Raw genomic sequence first — 26267 nt, 5'->3', positions numbered from 1 at the left:
TGTTCTCCCCTGGGTCTGATGTCCTTACTCTGTGGGGCAGCTCATGAAGGTCTGCTCGTGTCCATGTGCTAAATGACAGGTTCTCAGGAGGTGAGATGGCGTGGCTTTCTAGATCTGTCCTAGCCAGGTTACATTTAAGCCTCCCAAAGCCCCATAAGGCAGCTCATGTGATGCTCACATAACTTTCCAAAGGGTCAGAGCTCATGCAAAGCTCGGGGAGCTTTGATCAGGGAAGCGGATGGGAGAAGGAGGCGTGAGAACTTGAGTTGCAAGGCTCTTAAGGTTACAGAGCACTTCCCAACAGGGTGTTTTAGAGCTGAAGGAGGGAAGATTCCATAGGAAGGATTTGGCGGGGGCGAAACATCTGAAAGACGGGAGTCCGCACCCCCAGGGGCTTAAGGAACAGTGAGTATTTCCTCAAGCACAGGGTCATGGTAGGACCAGGCTCACCCCTCCTGGCAGGAGTACAGCCCTGTGCTCCTGGTCTTGTCCGTGGGTCTTGCAGTCATGACTCCGGTATTGTAATGAGGTGCTGACACACTTCAAAGGCTCACAGCACAGTATCAGGAGAGGAAACAAAACCTGCCACCTCCTCTCCAACCCGAACCGTTCCATATTTGGCTTTGGCCGAGTGAAATTAAAGGTCCCGGTGCCACACTGCTGACGTCCCTCTGAGGGTTTCAGCCCTTCCATTCGTGCTCACATTGACCACAAACAGGCAGATGGGAGGCCCTTGGTACCTGCCTCATAAGGACCCAACACCAAGGCCAGGCAGTGCCACTCACAGGGCTGTAGGGCCAGCTCTGGCTGCGCTCACATGTGCTGAAAAGAGCACTAGCCTTAGAGGCACAGGACCTGGATTCAAATACTGGCTTTGCTATTTTCTCGCTGTGTGATCTTTGGTAGCTATGTAACCCTTCTGAGCCTCAGATTCTTTTTTCTGTAATTTTGGGCAATTATGCTTGACCATGTTAGAGGATTGTTGTGAAGGTAAAATGGGATATGCTTCCATCCTCAATCCACAGTTATTCATTGAATGAGTTTATTTAACATTCCATCTGCCAGACACTGGGAGAAGCCTTAGTAAATATATCAGGTAGCTTTTGCAACAGAAATGCTGTGTAACAACCTACCCTCAGATCTCACCAGCTTACAACGATGAACGTTTATGTAGCTCGTGCATCTGAGGGTCAGCTAGGGATCAGCTGGTCTACGCTGGCTCAGCAGGCAGCTCTGCTGATCCGGCTGAGCTCACTCAGTGCCTGGGGGTCGGCTGATCTAGGCTGGGATGGCTCCGCTCCACGTGCCTCTCACCCTTCTCCTGACCCAGCAGGCTAGCCTGGTATATTCTCATGGTGGTGGCAGGAGAGCAACAAAGCAAGTGGAAATGCACAAGACGTCATAGTCCTAGGCTCCCAGGACAGGCACACTGTGTGACTGCCACCTCATTTCGTTGGCCAAAGAATGCCACATGCACAAACTCAAGAGTCAGGGAGTGAAGAAACGGACAGAATGCTGAACTGCTGATGCTTGAAATTATCCCACCCTGACCTCTTCTTCCTCCTCATGGCACCCTAGTAACAGACAAGAGCGGTTGTGCATCCCTTTTTGACAAATGAAGAAACTGAGGTGAAATGAGGAGAGCCGGGGGCCTGCCGAGGGCCTCCAGAGGATGGTGCTACAGTGAAACCTGAACTCTAGCTTACAGAACCTTCCAGCCATGGTCTCTGTGGTCTCTGAAGGGAAGGTGATACAGCAACTCCTCACCTGGAAGCAACAAATCTTTCTCGAGACTTCTCGCTTCAGCATCTACCTTTGGCAAAGCAGTGCCTCTTCCCGTCCCTTTGGGGACAGAAATTCCCAGCACAAACAGCCCAGCTCTTTCATCTGCTGGGGAGCCGGAAGGCGAGGAAGAATCAGTTCCAGGAAAGCGCAGCCCCGTTTGTCTCCCCATCCAGCTTTCTAAAGAGGCTGCAACCGCTCCGCTCCTGTCTCGGAGGGACTGCTCTCCTCCCCCTCCCTTTCCTCCAAGGTCCTCTCCGCTCTCCCCTCCTCTCTCCATCGGTTCCATTCTCTTTTCCTTCTCATCTCCTCCCCTCACTCTTCCCTTTCCACCTTCCTCTGTCACCATAACCTCCTTCCTTTCTTTCTCTTTCTGTTCCTCTTTCTCTCCCACATGCCACGTTTTCTTTGCATTTTCTTCTGTCTCATTTCTTTTCTTCCCAACTGGAGTGTGTCTCCCTCTCTTCCTCGTCTTCCCACTCGGCCCATGATATTCCAGTTGCAGCTCGCTGGAACGGGGGCCCAGGTCCAAGGGCACAGAGAGGGAGCGGCTGAACCGAAGGATGACCACCAAAGGAAAAAGCTCAGTGCTGCGCCCACCGGGCTGGGTCCGCCAGGTGACTGCCAGCGAGCCACAGACATGCTTCTTGCCGGAGGTGATGACAGTGACAGAAGACAGCGTCGTGAAGGGAGACACATCCCCGCTAATTTCACGTGCCAATCCCATTCATCACGCGGCAAAGAACAAAAATCGTGGAAAAGCATTAAAATTACAGATGGCTAGATTAAGTAATTAGAATTTAGGCTAAAGCAGCTGTTTGTAATTAAGTGTTTATTTCATTGAATAAAACCCAGATTGTAAGAACTACTCCATGAGATTTTAACGGTTCCTGTCCTGGTATTATGTTGGGGGTCAGAGTTTAAGCGACAGAAGTTCAGAGACAAACGGACATCCAAGAGGACTCTGGGAATCCAGTGATCTGGGCGGTGTCGGAGAAGATGAGGGTTACAGGTGTGAGATTAGAAGACATTCTTATTTTTATTTGGATGGGTGAGGGAGAAACTCAGCCGCTATTCCCTGAGTCAGATTGATTCATCTTCATTTGTACCGAGTCTTTCATTCCCCTGAACAATTTACAAACAGCTCAAAAGAAGATAACAATGAAGAAACAAATGAAAATATAAAAACAAGAGAATCGAGGGTGTTTGCCAAGCAACATTTTGGAGCCAAGAAAGGAGAGGATTTTAAATGAGGGTTGAGTCATTTGGGGGATTTAATATTTAGAAGAGACAGGACGGGAGAAGCAGAGACAAGACCCAGAGGCACACACATGCGGATGGGGAACAGAAACCACAGAAAGACAGTGAGGGCTCATGAAAGGGAAGCAGGATGGACGACGGGAAGGAGCAGGGATGGTGGGCACTACGGGCCCAGCCCTGGAGACGTGGATGGAGCGCTATTTGGGTACCAGAACTTTTCCCCAACTGCAGTCCCAAATGCTTTCCAGAGCTAAATTAGTAAATAATAGTAGAGGAAGAAAGCAATTCGGAGAGCAAAAAGGTGCTTTGGGATGGAGACCCTCAGTGAGATGGAAAAGTTGATGAGGCAGAGATTAGATTACAGGCTCTCATGCCATCGGAGGTGAAATTGGCAATGGTGGACGGGGTGGGGGGAGTAAGCTGGAGGAGTGTGGATGGGAGACAAGGTTTCAGAGAAGCAGTTGGAGGGTCCCAGTGAGAGGCCTGGGCTGATGGCCAGGAGCCTGTGAGAGAGGAGCCGTCTGGTGGTCTACGGAGGACCTTAGGAGACTGAGCTGAGAAAAGAAGATGTTCGGGACTTAGGAGGTTTCAGGAGCTCAAATCAGCCCAAGTTGAACTGCAGAAAGGCCCCATGAAGCCCAGAGCACACTGGGGACACGTCAGCTGTGTCACCTCTCTGAAGGCAAGATACAGTTGGAGGGGAGACAGAGACCTTGATGATGTTCCTTCCATCTGCTTCCTCCTTCCCACCCCCAGCATCCCTTGCTGGAGCTGTAATTACCAGAAACACTTGAAGAATCTTGAAGGCCCCAGAGTTCAAGATGCCAAAGAACACTGCAAACAGACACACGCCGATTTCCCAGCATCTGGATCATTTGCTAATAAGGGAGCATCAGCCAAGAAAACCACGTCCCAGACGGAGTGGGAATAGTGGCAACCGTGTGGCAGGAAGAGCTTGGGGCCTGGTGGGAGGATGTGAGAAATGGCCTGGTGAGCTGTGTCTGCAAGTCTCTGGGGACCAGCACGCAGCCTCGTGAGAAGAAGAAGGGGGCTTAGAGAGGGGATAAGGCCAGGCCTCTCTGGGGGCCTGCCCTGAGACAAAGCGGGTCCCCAAGGCCTCGGTACCAGTTAGGATGCTCTGAGCTTCAAGTAACGGAAATCCGGAATTAAACGGTCTCTTACCAAAAAGGAAGTGTGTTGTCACGTGTCACAGTAAGCCCAGAGGTAGGGCAGATCCTGGAGCGATGTTGTTGGAAACCCAGGTTCCTTGCATCTCTGCTCTGTCGCCCTTGGTGTCAACTTCATCCTCAGGATGGAGCCAGGATGGCTGCGGCAGGTCCAGGTGTCATGTCCAGACCCAGTAATGTCCAGAGGAGGAGGAAGGACTGCCGCTCCTAGAGACAGGAAACTCGTCTGAGAAGCCCCTCGCTGGAGCCCCTCACTCCAGGCCTCAGTTCGTGTTTCATTGGTCAGAATTGGACCACCTGCCCAGTCCCCAGTCACGTATTGGCAGGGGGGATGGGATGACTCTTGGATGGCTCAGGCTCACCTGGGAGCTGGGGCTGGGACCCCTGAAGCACATGGCGGCTTGGGGGAGGGGAGGACACCTGCAGGAAATGGGGGTTCTGTTAGGGAGGAGGAAGGGGAGAATGGGTGCTGGGGAGGCAGCTGGGGGTACCCTTCCACTGCCCCCTCTGTCCTGCCCTTACAGTCCTGTTCCAGTAGATGCCCCAAGTGGCTCTTAACTGAAGGGCTAACTTGAGGACAAACAACCAGTCAGACCACGAGGCAAACTGGGTGATGACTAAGCCCGGGGCAGCAGAGAAGCCTGCCTAGCACCCTTCCCCGTGCCCAGCTCTGGCCCAAGAGTCTCAGGCTCGCATCTGCTGTTGAGAAGGTAACTGCATCCAGGAAGATTGCCCCGTGCTGTCCTGGGAGGCGAGGCACGGATGATTCTGATAGAGCAGTGACACCCCCCGGCTTCTCCAGAGGAGCCTTGTCAGGAAGGGAGGGGGAAAGAGTGCTGCAGAGAGGGGCGGAAACCAGCCTGGAGAGAGGGGTGCTGTCCTTCCAGTCTAGTCCTGTCCTGGCTGAAGTCCTGTCTTCATGTATAAAATGAGAGGGTTGGACTAGTTGATTTCTAAGATCCCTTCCAGCTCTGACACGAGTGATTTTGAGAATCTCAGGATGGAGAGATTAACTGGGAGGCAAGGGAGACAGAAATTAGTTTACGGCATCATTTAAGTAGCCAGACGGAAGGATGGAGAAGCCAGTGTCAATAGGGGTAGCTACCTCTCCCTCAGGTAGATGTGTGTCCGAGCTGGAAAGGGAGAGTCTGTAGCATTCATAATTTCCATATGTCCTTTGGCAAGGAAATGTGAGAGGTCCATTAATAAAGGAGCCACTTGTGCTCAGGGGGAAATGAATTGTGTGCAAAGGACAAGACAGCTGTAGGCTTGCCGAGAAGCATCCAGCGCCACGCAGGTGAGCCTCGAATCAAGTGAAGGAGGAGCTCAGCTGCTAGGGGAAGGGCACTGGGATGGAGAAGAGGGAGAGGAAGGTGATGGATGAACTTGGAGGAACGTGGCTGGTTTGCATGGCTCAGCGGGACCACAGAGGTTTCCACTGACCGTGATCGTGCGATTTAGGTGCCCTTACCTGCTTGGTCTCCGGGTCACAGGTGGCCACGGGTGGCTTCAGGACCGGGCCAGAAAGGAGGGGTGATTGACAGAGCTGGGAGGGCAGAAGACCCAGTGAAGGCAGAGGGGACACAATGGCTCACGCCTGGTGGTGTCTCAGCGGAGAACAGGAGGTGCTGAGGTCTGCAGTACCCGCCGGATCGTAGGGGCTGAATAGATGTGTGAAGAAAGGACAGAGGCGGGTGGAAGGAAGGAAAGAAGGAGCAAGAGAGGGAGAGAGAGGGTGAGAGGGAGGAAGGAAGAACACACTGGCCAGGCAATTTTGTGTGCAAGGGAACTGGAATTGGGGCAGAGAACTTTATTTGGCTGGTTTTCCCTCTAATTGCCTTCTAGAAAGATTATCCAAAGTCAGCCCACCCAGTTCCCATGACAGGCCTTTCTGCCCAACATGGAGCAAAACTGTGGGGAAATACATCCCTCTTCCCAGCCCATTTTCTGCCCCGTCGCTCCCTGTTCTTACTACTCCCCAGGGCCCTAGCTCAGCCAGCACGGGCTTGCTGAGCCCCTGCTGATGCCCGTGGGCACCTGGGGTGCATCACCCCGCCCTCGGGTACGGTGACCCCTGAGACTGGCAGTTTAGAGGGCACTTTTACTGACCCGTGAGGCACGGATGCTACCTCCTGCGTGCCGGAAACTTGCTCCCCGCGAGGTTCCGTCACTCAGCACGTGAGAGAGGCCTGGGCGCTAGACTCGGGGTTCTGTGTTCTGAGTTTTGAGCTCTTTCTCCTGCACCTCCCTGACTCAGGCTGCTTATACTCTGTCTGGAGAGCTTGAAAAAGATCCCAGAGGTCACAAGCTGGTCTCTCTGCCTCCAGCCTTGGAGGGACCGGTGTCCCAGGGCCTGGCCAGCTAGGAGGGAGGTTGTAAGATGCCACATGGAAAGTGTTCTTGACGGTTTAGGCTCTGAAGGGACGGTGGTGCTGATCGCCCGCGGTGGGATGTCAGAGTTCAGTGAGGAATGTGCTTTGCACTGGGGCCGTGGGTTGAATTCCAGAGCCCAACATCACACCTCCCACGAGGAGGCCTCTGCCTGCCTTCCTGGGCCTCCCCTCAGGGCCCCGTACAGTGTAGACCCTGGAGTCATTCACACTGGGTAGGTTCTCTTGTCATTAACACAGCAGAGTGTGGCCCCCTTCTCAGATGGCACGTTCCCCAAGGACAGGCATCTTCTGTTCTTCTGCTCCTACCACCTCCTCCCAAACACCCCAACCTGCCCCTCCCCAAAGCTTGCAAACATCCGGTTAACCGGATGCATATTCGGGCTGAGCCTTGTGGGCAGATTTCACTCAACATTTAATTCAATTCAAGAAATACGTCTTGGGGGCTTCCTGTACGCAGGGTCCTGGCTCTAGACGAGATGCATGAGATAGAGATTGAGGTCCTGCGTGTTCCTGCCCTGAGCGCTGGCAGTTTCACAGGGAGGTGAAAATATGGACAAACAGCTGCACTAGCCCTTCCCCTGCCTTTAAGGCCCTCACAGCACTCTCCCCACCTCACCTCTGGTTTATTGCTTTCTGCCCTCCTCCCCCCATGTGTGCTCCACCCTCCCCCCCCACCTTGTCTTTGGCCCCGCAGTTCCCCCTCTGGAATGCCTTTCTCCTTTTCCCAGCTGCTCCCCACCCCCAGATCCAATGTCTTTCCTACCAAATCCTTCAGTGCTCAGTTCCAATGCTGAATCCTCCAAGAAACATTTTCTTGATCACCCAACCAGATAAGGTAACTTCTCTTTGGACCCCCCAACAGACCTTTTGGCCCATGTCACTCAGTTTCACGTTACCTTTATTTGTGTTCTATCTCCCCATCTCCCCTCCCCAATTCCACTCTAATCTATCACAGGAATGGGGTCTTGCTCACTGCTGGGCTTTGGACTCACCATATACTTCACATATGCTCATCATATTGAATAGTACAAAGTAGACTGTAATAGTAGGTACATTTAGGAAGAAACAATATCAAGGGGGTCTTCCAGGAGGAAGTGACCTTCAACTGAGCCTTGCAGAATGGGCAAATCTGAGGGTAGGGTTCCTTCCACCTCCTGAGATAAGCACCCTGCCCCTTCCTTGGGGCTTCTCAGATCAGTGGAAGATGTTACTTCCCTGGAGAAAAGAGAGAATAGGATACCCTTGAAATCATTTGGGGCCCAAAGAGGTGGCTTGGTGGTCCAATTTCAGACAAGGCTTGGCCACCATTGTTGCCTTGGGCCAGCACTGGACTCTTAGGGGAAGTGGACCCCAGAGACAGGAGGTGGGCCCAGGGCATCAGAGACACGCCTTTACTTCTTTGTTTTGCTTTTCTTTCTTCCTCCTCTTCTCCTTTCTTCCTCCTTTCCCTTTCCTTCTTTTACACCTGTCACTTCATCTCCCTGCCCCCTCCCAGCTGTCCTCCGCCCTGCTGTTTGACGCCGTCTACGCTGTGGTGATGGCGGTGCAGGAGCTGAACCGCAGCCAGGAGATCGGCGTGAAGCCCCTGTCCTGTGGCTCGGCCCAGATCTGGCAGCATGGCACCAGCCTCATGAATTACCTGCGCATGGTGAGGGGTGGTGGGGGCCCTGCGGGCCACGCCCAGCCTGTGGGGGGTGGGAGGGACCACTGTTCAAGGCCCCTCACCTGCAGACCTCCCCAGTACATCACAGCCCCGGGTAAAACAGTGATCTGTGGTGACCCCATTGAGGGGATCATCGGTCACAGTTGTTCCCTAATCCCTAAAAACCAACGAGGATCCATGGCAAGTTTGTTTACAGGGCAACGGACCTTGAGCCTTAGACTGTTAGGGGGTCTCTGGATTCCAGGCTTGGAACTTGACCCCTTGGCTCACAGGTGGTCCCTGCAAAGCTCTGCACAAGTGGGGACAGATGGATGATGCTGTCATAGACCGTGGCCCCTCAGGGAGTTGCAGACTCCACACTTCTGGCCTGATGCTGGGTTCTCCCAGCCAAGCCACCTCTGGTGGGATGGACATGGATTCTAGCCCACGAAGAAGCCATCTCCCGTCAGAGAAGCCTGGGGGAGAGCGGCTAGGATTTTGCAGTTAGAGTCAGGTTATCCTGCAGCTTGGAGGTGGGTGAGTAGCTGCCCAAGGAGGATAAATGCTATTCACAGCCAAGGGCCTGGAGGAGGAGCTCAGGGGGATCTGAGCTCAAGCTAGCATCTCAGCATCAGGTTGGTTTCTGCAGCAGCTGTGAGGTCATTGGGTGTGGGCATCCTTTCCTCCTCTAGCCCCGGCCAAGTCTGAATTGGTTCCAGAGACATCACTTGCATAGTCTGAAGATCCTGTGGCTGAGAGGTGGACAGGAGAACGGATCTTGATGGCTTCCCTTCTCTTGGGCATCCTTAACCAGCATGGTGGAATGCTTGCTTGGGGCCACACGGAAGGCGGGGCCTATTTGGTGCTGTAACTCACTCTCTCTTGGACAGGTAGAATTGGAAGGTCTCACCGGCCACATTGAATTCAACAGCAAAGGCCAGAGGTCCAACTATGCCTTGAAAATCTTACAGTTCACAAGGAATGGTTTCCGGCAGGTAAGCCTAGCCATGCTGCTGTGGTGGCACATCCCTCCCCCTTGTTCCTTTCTCTGTCCCCAGCCCACTTCTCCTTGGCACTCAGGATGGCCTCCTGCTCTCAGCTGTCCCCAGGAGCAGCAGGCTGTGTCCAGTGCAAGGCTCCTGGCAAGTCCTGGCTTCCGCCTTCCTGCACCAGGATCAGCCGGTGTGGGTCAGGGGCCGCAGCCCCAGCAAAATACCAAGAGAGAGGCCACGATGCTTTATAGGGGGAGAGGCGAGACAAGGGAGCATCGTACAAGGAGGGAATTCCCAGGTCTTTCCACTATTTGGATTATTCTACTCCCTGAATCTCGCCCTAATCCTGGAACCAGGGTTAGATTCCAGGTTGCTTGCCCGTCACGTACAGATCAGATCCCATAGGGCTGAGGAATCCCTTCGGCGTTCGGTTCTCTTCTGTCAGCTCTTTTCTGACCCACGCACCCCCGCCCTCCTGCCATGCCAATCACACCTCTCCCCTCCTGGCTGCTCCCTGTCTACTCCGTCAGCTCGGGATGCTTTGTCCCCTGGAGCTCCTTTCAACTTCCTCTTCCTTTCTCATTCTCCTCCATTAACCTTCTCACTCTCCTTTCCTCTGATTCTCTTACATCAGAGGAAACAGGGATTCTGGCAGTCACTCCAAGTGCCTCTCTGAAGGTCTCTCAACCTCCCCATCACTCTAATAATCAACTCTTTATTCTTAGTGTATCCTTTCTCCAACCTTCAAAAGCCTTAGAAGTAGGAAAGGATGCACTAATTAGAGCTGGAAGCAGACATATTGAAGAGCCTCCTGCCTATCAGAGAGGCTGACCAAGGAAATGTACCACTGAAGGGGTCACAGACTCACCTTTTCAGGAGATTATGAAGGGTCATCATCATCTTCTTCACCACCACCACCACCACCATCACCATCGTCTTCACCACCACCACCATCACCACCATCACCATCGTCTTCACCACCACCACCATCACCACCATCACCATCGTCTTCACCACCACCACCATCATCTTCACCACCACCACCATCATCATTATCGTAGGGGCTTTCATTTATTCATTTTATTCATTTTTGTGGTCCATTTACCACAAGAAGTGTGTCATTTGTATTTTCTCATTTAATCCTACAAAGTAGTTACTTTTTATTAATCCCCATTTTACAAGTGAGGAAATTGAGGCTCCAGGAGACTGACTGACTTGGCCTTGAACAATGTAGTAATGGCAGTTGGTTTTGAACTCAAGTACCTCTGATTCTAAAGCCCAAGTTCTTAGCCATTATGACAAATTATGCATCAGAATAACCTTGGTAATTTGTTAAAAATGCAGATTTTTTAGACTCCACCCCACAAGAATCTGATTGGGTAGACCTAGCAGAGGGCCCAGGAACGGATGCAACATCCGGCACCCAAGGTGATCCGGGTGATACCCTGGGCTGCGCTGGGAGGGCCGTCACATCTGCATCCTTCCCCGCGGTCCTCGTGCCTGAGAGGCTCCAATTCAGCCCTTCTCACGGGGGCCAGTGGAGTTCCTTTTAGTAGGACAGTGATTATGCTGGGCCACGAAGCCAGGTCACCCTTCTTGGAAGACAAGAAAGTAGAAGACAGGAGTCCCAGACCAAGAGGAGAGGAGCTATGTTAACGACCCCTCATAGCTCAGGCCCAGAGCTTCGTGATCTTTAAGCAATGACATCAGCAACCTTTTTTCATAACTTCCCAAATGGGGTGGGAGTTAGGTAGGCGGCCAGAAACTATGGGATGGAGGATCACAGAATGGTCCTTTCATGTATGTAACAAATCACGTACTGACCCCTTCCTATGAGTCAGGCACCGTGCTGGGCATGTAGGAAACAAAACTGAAAAGGCACAATTCCTGCACCGAGGCAGCCCACACTCTGGCGAGAGAGACTGACATGGAAAAAATAAGTGCAATTTGGGTCATTAAACTCAAATCATGCCCTCGGGCTCATAATTCTCGGAACAAAGGAAGCCGCCTGCCTGTAGGAAAATTGTCAGGCAGACTTCCTGAGTCCCGGTGGGGGATGTGAAGTAAAGAACATTTATTCATTTTTTCAATATATATATTCTGAGTGCCTGTAATGTGCCAGGCTGTCTTCTAGACAGAGGTGAAAAATGGGCTTAGTGTCTGCTTCCGTGGAGCCTGTATTCTAATAGGGGACAGACAGCAGGCAAACAAATACTATGTAATACATCAGTGGAGGTAAGTGCTACAGGAAAAGTGAAACAGGGTCAGGAAAAGGAAGGGATGAGAGAATAATGGGGAGAAGCAGTAGTTAGGGGAACAACGCCAAGCCCAGACCAACTCCATAGAAAGCCCAAGCTCAGGCTTTGAAAAACGCCCCTTGGCCTTCAGCCCTGCTTTGTGATACTCCCTGGAAAGAGCCCACTTCCATCAGGCAGCACCTGCGGTGACAGAGTTGCCTGGTGGCTCCAATCCCACCCTCTACGTGAAGAACAACTCATTAAGCTCGGAGTACCTCTTCACCTTATCTGTGCTTCTCCACCAGCCGCCACTCAGGCTGGCTTTCCCAGCTGCCAGGCTGCAAGACTGCCTGAGTCATTAGGAAATAGCATTGCCAGCCACCGGCACCCATCCCTCAGCCCCACCCCAGTCCGGCAAGGGGTTCTGCTCTGAGGCATCCTGCACAACAGCTGCTGCCCCTTCTTCCGCAGCACCTATGGAGGGTAGGGCTTCTCCAACCCAGGTGTGCACAAGAATGACCAATGGTGCTTGTCTTAAAATGTACGTTCCTAAGCCCTACAGCTATAAATTGCGTTAGTAAAACTGGGTGCATTCCAGGAATCTGCATCTTCTTAACTAGCACTCAGATAGATGATTATCATGCTGGTGGTCCACAGGCTGCCCTTTGACAAAGACGTACTGCAGCCTCTATGCATAGAATTTCTTCTTGACCTTCCTGCATCCCACCCCCATCATTTTGAGCTCATGTTGAATGGAATCTGCTACAGAAGTGACCATTAAAGAGGATGATGATTTTGACCTTCAGCTACCCTAAGGGGCACACATCCTTGATTGGACTTATAAAGTGAGTCACAATAATCCTCTTTATTGCCCATTTTTCTTCAACAAATCTGGTGACCGTACCGCTGCTTTCCTGCCTGGCTCGCGTGCCGTGAGTAGCAGTGAGAACCCTGCAAGATGTATCATGGGCACAGATATAGCTTTGCAGCTCTGGTCCCCAGGTCCCATCCCAATCACCGACCCAATCTTTGCCTCTTGACAGGTGTCCTTCCCCTGCTTATCATAGGATGAAGAAACGGTTTGGGGACTGATAGTTAATTGGGCTTCTCTTCCAGGGTAGGAGGAATGTCAGTGTCACTCTCTAATATTCTCCCAATTCCATCCAAGGTGATGCTGGCAGGGGAGGGGAGAGTGACAAGGAGCATCTCTCGAGGACCTGTTGTGTACCAGAAACTACATGGGCACTTTGCACAGGTCACTTTTGATCTGGAGGACAGCCCTTCAAAGTAGATAAACTCCCATTTCACAAGTGAGGAAACTGAAGCTCAGGGATGGTAGGTAACTTGGCCCAAGTCCACAAGTAGCAAGGACTCTGGGCAGAGCTGGAATTCACACTCAGGCTTGTCCAACTCCCAAGCCCATGCTCATGGGTCTCCCCCTCCTGGCTTTTCTCACTTTCCTGGAATCCCTAAGCCCCCAAATCAAAACACTTGACCTTGCTGCCATCTGCTGCAAACCAGGACAGAGCCTGGCTCCTGGTGAGCTGCTGGGCTGGGCTTTCTTTAGTAATGGTATCTTCTCATTTGGATTTGGTTTTGTTCTTTCTCTTCCTATCTGGGGGAGTGACTATTAAGAGCTGGGTTTGACTATTTAGAAAGCACCACGCAGGGACCCAGTGGGTTGTAATGGTAAAATGTCTGAACCAAATACCGTATTCCCTGCCAGTGGCTGATTAAGGGATTATTACCATTTTAAAAATCGTTTCTTAGAATTTAGGGGTTTTTTTTTTTACCATTTAAAAAAATTACTGTTTTGATTCTGTTTGGAGAGGGTTTTCCGTCTTGGAACTCTGTGGAGCTTCCACTGGAGCCCGTTTGGGGGAAAATGTTCTCTACAGTGTTCTGTAAGTGACATTTCCGAACCTGGACCAGGTTCACTAGCTCCAGCCCCCAGTTTTTGCTTATCAGTGTGAGTTATCTCATCTCCATTCCATATTCTCCTTCCCCATCCCACAAAAGATATCCTGGGTGGTATTGGAATAGTATAATCTCCCTTCCTAATTTGCGAGAAATCATATTTGAAAGAGGCGAGGGAAAAGAAGCACAGCCTTAGAGGGCCCTTAATCTCCTTCATTTTAACTTGGTTTAAAGATCAGAGGTTCCAAGCAGGCCCCCAGCGACTTTGTTAGGGCTGTAATAAGATGAGCGCACCTTTCATCTGAGGATCAGAAATGGCTTAACAGGCTCTAATTAAGCCTTCGGGAGAGGGAGGGATGAGGCCGGGGAGTGTGTGTTGAGGGGTTATCTCTAGCTAAAGATGAAAATTGAAACTTTACCATTGGCTCACTGTATATCGCAACAGGGTACCTCAGCTTTCTTCCTCTGTGCAATGAGGATGGTAACCCCTCAACATTTGGTCTGGCTAAGCTCAAGGATTATTGAAAACTAGATTTGCATAGCACTCTCTTCTGCTTGCCTATGGTTAGACAGAAAGCTGGCTCTGCTGACATAATAAGAATGGCTATCATTTATTGGGTGTCTCCTACAAGATGCACTGCGCTGGGTGTACTTAAAATGTCTCGACTTTTTATCAACCATGCATAAAAGCTATTCTCTCCGTCTTGCAAGTAAAGAAACTGAGAACGTCATGGTCCTCATGCATTCAGCTAGTTAGTTCCAGGCTTGAGAACTGAGTCGGGGTCTAGGTGTTTTCAAAGTCCCTGGTCTTTCCACTCTGCAGAATTGCCCAGAACATGCTGGAGGAAACTCTGAGGCCTCTGGTCTAATCTTCCAACCCAGTGCAAGAATGTTCCCCACAGCATCCCTGAGGGAAACAGCCACACCGCCTCTCCTTGAGCATGTCCTGGGCTGGGAGATTCACCGCCTCCCCAGGAACACATTCCAGAATCTTCCAGGCACTGAGTCAAAACCTGCCTCCTAGTCCTGCCCCATTAAGCAACCCAGGATAATCAGCTTTCTCTCTTTTTACCAGCTCTTCAAATATTTAAAAATAGCTTGACTTCCCTTCATTTATTCATCCTCTTCTGAAACTTAGCATAAAAATTTTTTGAGCACCTACTTCGTGTCAAGGGCTAGAAATGTGAGATAAATAAGTCATGGTTCCTTCCAGAGCTCCTAGTCTTTTGGGAAAGGCAAAAACTGCAGTCAATAATCACTGTCTAGTGCTTGAGTTGTTCTGCCCCTCTGATTTTTTTCCTCCCCCAAACAGTGGCCCATAGCTGTTCCCAATGCGACACAGGTGACAAATCTTTCACCACGAATGCTTTTTGGTTTGTCTGGGGCTCTATTAAAACATAAGGCCCAAAGTGGGTACCAGCTTCCAGATGGGGCAAACTGGCACAGAGCTGAGAGCACTGTGGGACTTTCACCTTCCTCACTCAAAACACTCAGTTTCTACTCACCACATTAAGTTGCTTACTGGAATTAGTCTTCAAATTTTTGATTCATTCTGAACTCTGGGGCTTGGAGTCAGTTAATTACTCCTCTTGCCCCTCCCCCTAATCCCCACTTCCAAAATACACAGGGTTATTGTCAGATGAACTTTTCATAGAAACCAGCCCTGGGCCACCTTTTCCTGGACCATGGATCCATTTAACTCTGTTCCCATGGAGACTGGCAGAGCTGGCCAGGAGTGGGCGAATAAAAAACATTGCGAACCGACAGCCATATTTTGTTTTCCAAAGCTGATACAAACTCAGCTTTCCAAGGGCCTGATTTCCTGGAATGACTTGAGTGTAGCTGTAACCAGACACGGGAGGGTGGACAAGTGGCTTTTGTGAGTCACCCTTGCAAACCAAGAATTCAGGGACGCAGAGTCTTCTAGAAGGTTTGGGGAATCCATCTCCAACTTCCCGAAGGTCCGGCAGGTCCCACCAATTGCTGGGAGGACAGGAAGCCTCTCTTTGATCTCCTGTGCTGCCCTCTTCCCTGACAGAAGCCCACACACAGGCATGTCTGCCCCCTTTCCGGGGAGGTCTGGGTGGGATGGTCCAGCGTTTGTGGCCATAGAACGTGCTTCGGCTGCACCTCTGAGTAATATAAAGACAGCTACACTTCTTATCATGGCCCTCTCAGCCAGAACACCAGGAAGTGTAGCAGACCTGCTGGGGTCTCTCCCCGCTCCAGACCGCTCCTCCTACTTGAAAAGCAAAGAACAATGGAAAATCCTAAAAACACACTGTCAGGTGATGGTCTGTGTTGCCGTTGCCCGTACATGGCATTGGGGGAACAGTGAGGACGGAGACACCCTCTCCATGGACACATCACCCACCCCCGGCATCTGTGCCCTGTCCCCCACCCCTGTTAGTATGAGCCTCTGGGACAGCTCAGATCCCACCTGCGCTAATGAGAAGTCATTAAGGCTCAGACAAGTTGCCAGTGGGCAAGCTGCTAGGAGGGCACCCGTGATTGCTACTGTGGAATACATTTTCAATCCGAGGAGGGAGTTTACCATAAATATGCAGATCCTTTGAAGCTGCCTTTGTGGGTCCTGGCTCAGAGCACAGGAGTAGGGTTTGATTGCTGGAAATCCGGAGCCTCGTGTGCCAACTCCCCGGCTGGGGGACGGACCTGACGAGAGAGGACTGGCTAGGGGTGCTGCTTGGTGGGCCATTCCCAGAGACTTGGCCTTTGATAAGGAAATTCTGAGGCAGCAGGTTCTCCAGAGGGAGGGGAGAAAGAGATCGGTGGTCTGGGGGCTGCTTTGAAGGTTACTGAGAAGTCACTTATTCCTTTTTTTAATTTATTAATTTATTTATTTATTTATTTATTTATTAATGGCTGTGTTGGGTCTTCGTTTCTGTGCGAGGGCTCTCTCTAGTTGCGGCAAGCGGGGGCCACTTTTCATTGCGGTGCGCGGGCCTCTCACTATCGCGGCCTCTCTTGTTGCGGAGCACAGGCTCCAGACGCGCAGGCTCAGTAATTGTGGCTCACAGGCCCAGTTGCTCCGCGGCATGTGGGATCCTCCCAGACCAGGGCTTGAACCCGCGTCCCCTGCATTGGCAGGCGGACTCTCAACCACTGCGCCACCAGGGAAACCCACTTATTCCTTTTAATTAAGGCACCGGGAGAAGGGGGTTGGCGTGAGGTTTAAAATAGTTGACAATATCTCACAGAATATCCTACATTCTTAGGGTTGGAGGAGACCTGAAAGGTTATCAAGTCCAGTTCTCTCCACCAGAGAAAGCAGATGGGAACGTCATTCCTGGGCTGAAAACCTCTCCGTGGCCCCCATTTGCTTTCAGGGTAAATGGCAGCTCCAGAGCAAGGCTGTCCCGTGCTGGTCCCTGCCTACCTTCGAGCCTCCTCCTGTGCCATCCCCCCTCCACCGCCCCGTGCCTGCGCCCTCAAGCCCCATTTCTCGCCCGGCCGCTCCTGCTCATGTCTCCAGAGCTCAGGTCACAGAGTCCCTCCTCAGGGAGCCTCCAAGTGCTCCTGCTACCTGCTCCCCGGGCCTCTGCCTCTGCTGTAGCGTGCCCGCGCTGCCGTTGCTGCAGGCTTGGGAACGCCGTGAGTACAGACCGCCCAGCTGGGAGAAGAGATGTACCAGTGAACGAGGGACTGGGGTGCTAGGACCTGGGGTGTGTGCGGAGAGCGTGGGGACCGAGGATTTTGTCACGAGACTGTTCCAAAGCCACTGCTCCCCATTTGTCCAAGAGAGATTCCACACGACAAGCCTCCCCATTGGCAACTGGAATTTGAAAATTGGCGTGGAAGGCCCCTCCGATCACTGATGCGTTTCTCCCTTTCCATTTGCTTTCCGTTCTCTAACAGCAATAGTCCTCTCGTTAATTAAAACTCTATCAGGTGCCTCATCCTGTGAGGGCATCTGGTTCTCCTGGCCACCCCCAGGATGACTGACAGCCGAGGGGCAGAAGAGCTGGCTTCCGAAGGGTGTTGTCTGACGGCCTTCTCTCCTCCTGCCTCCCTGGCCCACAGACTTCTGGCTCTTTCTCCCAAAGCACAGGGACTTCCTGCTTATCAGCTTTGATGGAAAAGTCACTGACTATGGAAGCTTATTCACACATCAGCCGGCAAACAAATTAGAGCTACTTAGAATTTCAAACGGGGGGCTGCTTTTGGACAGAGGGGCAGGGTTTTAAAGGACTGCGCTTGAAATCTATTTCTTGTAATATGCCCGATCACGCAGCCCGCCTGAGCTCAGCCTGGGGAAGTTTGCCAGTTCTGAGTGACTGCTTCCTGCGCCTCTTCAGCCGGCTCATGCCTGGGAGAGCTGCTAATTTAGTCTCAGGAAGCAGCCCGCATCAGTCAGCTCTGATGAGACATGGGGCAGGCTCCAGGCCAGAGGTGTGGGGAGCGCAGACAGGCGGGCGGGGGGAAGGGAAAATCCAGGGAGGTGAGAGGGAGCTGTATGCAGGGCAGGCACCGTGGGGACATGGAAGGGCTCAGGCCAGTGCCAGCTCCCGTAGCTCCCCATGTTCCGTTCTTTGATTGCATCCTCAGTAAAACAGGAACGACGGTCATCATAGGATCTGCTCTGTGTGCGTCATCAAATGTTTGTGAGAACAAAATGAAATATTTTTTATAGATGTGCTTTGAGGATTCCACTCTATTGTGCACATTTTAGTTCTGCTGTCTCTCAGGGGGATGTCTGTCGATATATTTCTCTTTCTCTGCATGCAGTATTCCCGGGATCTCGCTTCTCGCCTGGTTTGGGGAAAGACAAAGCAGGGCTGAGCCATACGCTCACGTCACTCCTGCTGCAACTCCAGAGCCCTGCAAGAAGGCTGCAAGGGCCAGCCCGTGCCAACCAGGCTGGCAGAAATAAATTCTGCCAGCTGGCCCCTGCCTGCTTCGGGAAGGGTTCCCCACGGCCCTCCTCCACCCCTCCCTCTCCTTCCTCTGTCCCTAACCTCTGTCCTCCACTCCCTAACGTGGTGGTATCACCAGTTCCACTTTGCAGTGGCTCTGGGTGGGTGTGCAGACAAAAACCAGAAGTCAAGGCTCTACTCCTGGGAGAATCCCCAGCACATCTAGGGCCTGCCTGACGTGGCACTGCCCAGACAAGAGCTGCTGACACCACCCCCATCCCCAACTAAAAGCGCCTCATCTTCCCAGAGCACGGTGAGGCACAGCCACACACCATCTCCCACCTGCAGCCTGCATCCGCCTAGGGGCAGCAATGGGCCATCCTCAGTCCATCCTGAAAGCTCAGCGATGCATCTGCCCCCACCCTCCAGCATTCTCCTGACTCCTGGAGGACGGCAGGTGGGGGAGATCAGCTTCATCCTTCAGCCCGGATGCTTCCTTAGAACCATTAGTTCAATTGGCATCTGCCGTTCAGAGCTCAAAGTTGTGTATTATTAATACAACTGCTTCTCCAAGATACTTCTGTACCCGGCGAGCTTAACAAATGAAGCCGGGCACTCTCCATGCCCTGACTGTGTCGTGTTCGTGGGCAGTGATTTTCTTGTAAGATGAAAAATCTCGAGCATGCCTGAGCTCTCTGATAAATTCTCTCCTCGGCAGCTAAGTGGAAATGTCTTCCGTCTTCTGGGAGGTGAGAGAGGGCTGTGCAGCTGAGTCTTCACATTTACAGACTCTGCCGTGCACTCACCCCATGCTGGTTTGATTATCTTCCCAAATGTTTAGAAGAGAGTCTGTGAGATTTTTGACCATATGGGAAAAAAGGAGGGAGTTGAGATGTAGGCAAAAGAAATCATCAAAATCAGTACATCTGTCCAAAAAGAAAGGTGATGTGTGCATCCTCACTGCCCTGCTCGGGGAAATTTAACTTCTGAAACCCTAAGCTAGTTGGAGGGTCTATTAGATTCCTAAGAGCATCCCTGGGGATTAGCATATTTAGCCAGAGCCCAGTGGGGTGAGCTGAGCTCCATTCCTGCCCTACATAGTATGTATCTGTCACCAGAGCCGCTGTCGGTTTGTTCTCTTTGGCAGGAGGAGTGGTGAGGGCGAGACTAAATTCCACTTCACATCCCAGAGGTTGGGGATTCGGGATAGAAGTCTGGGCACATCTTTGGCAAGAGTTGAAAATTCAGGTGCAGACGAGTACAGTTGATCCTCATTATTTGCAGATTCCATATTTGCAAATTGGTCTACTCGCTAAAATGTATTTGTAACCCCAATGCAATACTCATGGTGCTTTCACAGACACGCACAGAGCAGTGAAAAATTTGAGTGGGTTGCCAGGCATGTTCCCAGCTGGGGTCCAGCAAGGTGATGCTCTGCCTTCTTTCGGCTCATACTGTAAACAAGTGTGCTTTTCACAGTCTCTGCAGTGTCATGTCTTTCACATGTTTGTGCTTTTTCTTGGAGATTTTGCTGTTTAAAATAACCCCCGTACTTAACGCTGAAGTGCTGTCTAGTGTTCCTAAGGGCAAGAAATCTGCAATGTGCCTTACAGAGAAAATACAGGCATTAGAAAAGCGTTGTTCAGGCATGACATTTAATGCTGTTGTCCAATATTATTGAATCAACAGTATGTATTAAATAAGATGTCTATCAGCAGAAACACACATAAATCGAGGTTATGTGTTAATTGGTTGATGAAAATGTTGTGACCAGAGGTTCACAGGAACCTAACCCTGTTTTTCCCTTAGGAGAAATGGTTCAGTCTCCCTAATTCAGTGCTTGTGGCAACCTTATAGAACACAACTACCATGAATAACGAGAACCAACTGTAATGAGTTCAGCCAGGAGAGAAGACCAGGAAGGAGCAAACAGGAATGGCTGAAGTTTTCCTGCAGTGGCCTTTTCCTTCTGCATTCATGACCCCATACTCCTGCTCTCTTGTTTTCTCACAATGTCCAAGGACCTCATCTGCCCCTTGATACTCTGGCCTTGCTTCTGATTCCCCTGATGTAGAAGTAGAATCTAGATCCCACATTCTTGGGGCCGAAAGGATTAGTAAAGGCCCTCTAGATCACTACTCAAATCAAATGCTTGAATTCTTGCAAATGTGTTCTCATGAAGTAGAGTCTGTGCTTGAATGCCTCCAGTGTTGGGGAACTCAGTACCTATAGGGACGGCATATTCCATCTTGGGAAGCTCTCATTGTTAGAAAGTTTCTCCATCTATTGGGTGGAATTCTTTCTTTCTGAAGCCCTCTTCCTTTTGTCCTTAGTTCCATTTCTTGGGTCCACACATCTAGTCCATCCTTCCCAGCACTGCCTGTACTTTTTCCTTCTAGAATGTGATTTCAATCGCTTTGCTGGTCAATATGCTTGGAATACACTCCAGTTAGTCTATGCTTCACTGAAAGAGTGGTGTGTGGAACAATATGCAATATTCAGGTGTGGTCTGATTAGAAGAGCACTCTTCCCTTGCATCAAACCTGCCACCCCGTTGTAAGTAGTGGGTGCCGCTGACTGGCTGAAATATCTGGTGAATTGGATAATAATGTGTTAACACTTTGATATTTATTTCCATGTTGACCAGCTCTCACACCAGGCTCTCTAATGGAGGAATGCCAGGCATCAATCAGCCCCCGGGCTCAGAGAGAGCTGTTTCCTGGCAGGTGGGAGAGTGCCCTCCCTGGCAGCCTTCTCATAGGTGGCCACCTGCTTCATCTTTTTCTTTTTTAGTAGAACTTTTTTTTTTAATTTTTAAATTTTATTTTTGGCTGTGTTGGGTCTTTGCTGCGCGGGGGCTTTCTCTAGTTGCGGCGAGCAGGGGCTACTCTTCGTTGTGGTGCGCGGGCTTCTCATTGCGGTGGCTTCTTATGTTGTGGAGCATGGGCTCTAGGCACGCAGGCTCAGTAGTTGTGGCTCACGGGCTCAGTAGTTGTGGCGCACGGGCTTAGTTGCTCCGTGGCATGTGCGATCTTTCTGGACCAGGGATCGAACCCATGTCCCCTCCATTGGCAGGCGGATTCTTAACCACTGCGCCACCAGGGAAGTCCAGCCTGCTTCATCTTCGTGTCCAGGCAGCCGAGCTTCCAGTGCCCTCCTACAGTCACCTTCCGAGGCCTCTTTGTGTTGTCTCTCCCCAGCTTTGCCCCACAGCCCTTTGAAAAGCTATATCACACTATAAATCTACCTGGCACTTTCAGGAATTCATGTATGAGTTGGAAGGGGCTAGACTAGATCCTTCTTTTATAGGTTAGATGACTGAAGACTAAAAAGAAGGGACTTGCCCAAAGGAATTTCATAATTCAATTCAACAGATATTTATTGAGCACCCATTCTAGGCCAGGCACTGTCCTGTGAGCTGGAGCTCCAAAGGGGAATTTATTAATGCAATTGTCAGATTTTTTTTTTTTTTTTAACTTTTGGGTTTTTATTTATTTTTGGCTGTGTTGGGTCTTCGTTTCTGTGCAAGGGCTTTCTCTAGTTGCGGCAAGTGGGGGCCACTCTTCATCGCGGTGCGCGGGGCTCTCATCATCGCGGCCTTTCTTGTTGCGGGGCACAGGCTCCAGACGCGCAGGCTCAGTAATTGTGGCTCACGGGCCTAGTTGCTCCGCGGCATGTGGGATCTTCCCAGAGCAGGGCTCGAACCCGTGTCCCCTGCATTGACAGGCAGATTCTCAACCACTGCGCCACCAGGGAAGCCCCAGTTGTCAGATATTTACTAAGCACTGATTCCACACTAGGCATTGGGCATATGTGAGGAATAAGTCAGAGCCTCACCAGTCATGGAATGTATTTTGTAGTGCAGGAAATGGACTTGAAGCAAATAATTATCTAAATAATTATATGAAATAAATAATTATCTAAATAATTATATAATGAGTGCTACAAAGAAGAAGTTCAGGGCATTATGCCTGAGTCTCTGTGATGGGGAGTGAGAGGCTGGGAAGGGCCTCCCCAAGGGGGTGACATTCAGGCCAAAGGCTGGTGGATAGCTGGGCATCCCCAGGTGAAGGGGACTGTGAAGAGCCCAGACAAGGGCGGCCAGAGCGAGTGGTCACATGAGGAATTCAGAGACCAGAGCCAGTTGAAGACAGGGCCACATCAGGAAGCCAGGATCCCTGATGCTTTACTTTTTCCACTGTCCTCTTCCTCAAACTTTATTTAAATATCCTCTCATATATCACCTCACACCAGTCAGAATGGCCATCATCAAAAAATCTACAAACAATAAATGCTGGAGAGGGTGTGGAGAAAAGGGAACCCTCTTGCACTGTTGGTGGGAATGTAAGTTGATACAGCCACTATGGAGAACAGTATGGAGGTTCCTTAAAAAACTAAAAATAAAACTACCATATGACCCAGCAATTCCACTACTGGGCATATACCCTGAGAAAACCATAATTCAGAAAGAGTCATGTACCACAATGTTCATTGCAGCTCTATTTACAATAGCCAGGACATGGAAGCAACCTAAGTGTCCATCGACAGGTGAATGGATAAAGATGTGGCACATATATACAATGGAATATTACTCAGCCATAAAAAGAAACGAAACTGAGTTATTTGTAGTGAGGTAGATGGACCTAGAGACTGTCATACAGAGTGAAGTAAGTCAGAAAGAGAAAAACAAATACCATATGCTAACACATATATATGGAATCTAAAAAAAAAAAAATGGTTCTGAAGAACCTAGGGGCAGGACAGGAATAAAGACACAGACATAGAGAATGGACTTGAGGACACAGGGAAGGGTAAGGGTAAGCTGGGATGAAGTGAGAGAGTGGCATGGACATATATACACTACCAAATGTAAAATAGATAGCTAGTGGGAAGCAGCTGCATAGCACAGGGAGATCAGCTCGGTGCTTTGTGACCACCTAGAGGGGTGGGCTAGGGAGGGTGGGAGGGAGACGCAAGAGGGAGGAGATATGGGGATGTATGTATATGTATAGCTGATTCACTTTGTTATACAGCAGGAACTAACACACCATAGCAAAGCAATTATACTCCAATAAAGATGTTAAAATAAATAAATAAATATCCTCTTATAAATACGTTAAGTCAGAATCAAAGGCAAGGAAAAGCAAAGTCTGACCTCAGGGATGTGGACTTTCAAGCAGGAAAGCTTATGGCAAATACCAATGGATAAGGAATAACAATTAAAATGTTTTCCAAACATTTAACTACACATCCACAGCCCAGGAAAATTAATATGTTGGGGGCAGTGCAGCAGAGTGGACCTGCCTGGGTTTGAATCTGCATTAAGTGTGGAACTTTGGGCAAGAAACCTAACCTCTCCGAGCCTCAGTTTTCTAATCTGTAAAATGGGGATGATAGTATCAACAGGACCTCCCTTATAGTGTGGTTGGGAAGATTAAATAACAAATGTAAAGCATTTAGTCTAGTATTTGATATGTGATAAATGCTCAAAAGTATCAGCTTGTATAATTTTCTTATAGTTAGTCCTTTAGCCAGGCACTTTCATCCTTTTTGAGCATGACTCGCATTCTGGTTGCCAATCCAGGATGCACATTAACACCGACCTACACATAATTGAAACCAAAGCTTATGAAACAGTAGTTGCCCCTGGTGTGTGGGTTGCACTCTGATCTATTCTGGATATATATTTCATTTTTAAAATGCAGGTCTTAACCCACTAAATTGATTTCCTAACCCACTAACGGGTAGCAGCCGCAGTTGAACAAAACGCTGCCTTAGACCAACTCAGCTGAAGGCTCAATCAGCCCAGGAAGGGCTCACTTGATAGGAAGTCTTCCCAGCTTTCCCCGGGATTGTTTTTGATCTCTCACCTTTGGCATTTGCCACTGTTGTCCTTTGATCCTGGGTTTTTTACAGTATTGTGCATGTAAGCACATGTTTTCCGCTAAAAGAATATTTTGGCTGAGAGAATGAGCTCTTCCGCCAACGTCGATAACTCCCTTTGTTCCCCAGGTCAACCCCTCAGGCAGGGGCCCTCACTCATGATCCAGTCTCCCATGTGAACTAAAGTTTTATGATTGGAGATATTAGATTTAAAGTCAATAAACATTTTGTTCCTTCACGCCAGAGGTTCACCACGGAGGCTTACATTACAAATCTTTTTGGCTGGTCATATATCAAGGCACAGACCTATACTATAGACACTCCAAACTGTAACTCAGTCTCAATTCCCGGGGCCTCTAGCCGTAGTGGTTCACATCTGACTGTCATTCTTCCTGCCTGTGTGTTGAAATTAGTTCCGTGAACTCAAGGAGACACTGATACATTATTTTATGTATTCTTCCTAGTGAGAACCAACTTTGAACCCTGAAACTGAGGTTAAAAAAACTGAGTCGTTGGTTATGGCTTGTCCACCTTTGGGACGGCCCTAGAGAACGAGGATCTGGAAGAAAGAGCTTGCGTTTGCATAGGGCTTTAAACTTTTGTCACATCTGTGATCACCTCATATCATCCCAATAAGAGGAGAAGGGGAGAGAGACTAACTACCCTTGTCTTATAGGCAGCAAAATTGACTTCCCAGGGCCACACAGCACATGGCAGCTTAGAACTGGACTTCTGGTCAGCTGCATTTCCACCAGACGGACAGTAGTGCTATTATCTTAAGTTCCCGTGGCTTATTATGGCTCGTCAAGAGCCATCGTACACACTAACTCAGTTGATTAGCAACAGCATTGCTGTACTATGGGTAGGCAGATTCGTTTATTTCCACTTTGCAGATGAGGAAGATTCAGAGAGGTTAAGTGACTTGCTCAAGGTCACAGAGCTTATGCATGGCAGAAGAGTTAAGAAAATGTAGGCCTCCTGGTGCCCTCCCTCTGCATCTCCCCGTGCTAGGCCCCTAAGAAACTACCCTGTGCCTTGGTCAGGGTCACTCTCGTGGACTCCTGTAGCTGACTACCTTCAGGTCTGTATTCTCCAAAGAACAAGTTCACGGTGATCAGAGAGGTGTGTGGGAAGGCCCAGATCTTTTTATTTATTTATTTATTTATTTTTATTTATGGCTGTGTTGGGTCTTTGTTTCTGTGCGAGGGCTTTCTCTAGTTGTGGCAAGCGGGGGCCACTCTTCATCGCGGTGCGCGGGCCTCTCACTATCGCGGCCTCTCTTGTTGCGGAGCACAGGCTCCAGACGCGCAGGCTCAGTAATTGTGGCTCATGGGCCCAGTTGCTCCGCGGCACGTGGGATCTTCCCAGACCAGGGCTCGAACCCGTGTCCCCTGCATTGGCAGGCAGATTCTTTTTTTTTTTTTACTTTTTTTTTTTTTTTTTAATTTATTTATTTATTATTTATGGGTGTGTTGGGTCTTCGTTTCTGTGCGAGGGCTTTCTCTAGTTGCGGCAAGCGGGGGCCACTCATCATCGCGGCCTCTCCCGTTGCGGAGCACAGGCTCCAGACGCGCAGGCTCAGCAACTGCGGCCCACGGGCCTAGCCGCTCCGCGGCATGTGGGATCCTCCCAGACCGGGACTCGAAACCGTGTCCCCTGCATTGGCAGGCAGACTCTCAACCACTGCGCCACCAGGGAAGCCCCGGCAGGCAGATTCTTAACCACTGCGCCACCAGGGAAGCCCGGCCCAGATCTTAAGGTCAGGGTAGCCTGCACCTGCCCTACCCCGACCAGATAGTATAGCAGTAAATAGAACCTGAGTGCAAATCCCAGTTCCATCCTCTATTAACTGTGATCCTCGGCAAGTTGTTTGACATCTCTGAGTCTCAATTCCATTCATTCATTCATTCAACAAAAACTTGTATGAAATGCCTACATGAAGCCCTTAAGTGTTATTACTGTTGTCTGAAGCGCCTACATTTCTCAGGTGGGAATGATAACAGGGTTGTTATGCAGAATCAGAGAAATTTACATCAGCAAATCACGTGGCTGAGTGCCCAGCGTGCAAAGGTGATGAGTAAGTGTTTGCGAAATCTGACT

The 26267-nt window shown here is 50.2% G+C and overlaps 1 protein-coding gene across 1 annotated transcript in view; it reads left to right on the top strand.

Moving 5' to 3' along the window:
* Positions 1-26267, top strand: part of GRIK4 (glutamate ionotropic receptor kainate type subunit 4) — a 301261-nt gene that overhangs the window by 188991 nt on the left and 86003 nt on the right. The window contains exons 8-9 of the mRNA XM_068554669.1: positions 8118-8270; positions 9155-9259. Coding sequence (XP_068410770.1) covers positions 8118-8270; positions 9155-9259 — 258 coding nt within the window. The remainder of the gene's footprint in view (positions 1-8117; positions 8271-9154; positions 9260-26267) is intronic.

The sequence above is a fragment of the Eschrichtius robustus genome, chromosome 11, assembly GCF_028021215.1.
Source record: "Eschrichtius robustus isolate mEscRob2 chromosome 11, mEscRob2.pri, whole genome shotgun sequence".
Lineage (NCBI taxonomy): Eukaryota > Metazoa > Chordata > Mammalia > Artiodactyla > Eschrichtiidae > Eschrichtius > Eschrichtius robustus.
Note: the sequence above shows the minus strand (reverse complement) of the source record. Positions and strands in the feature narration are given on the sequence as shown.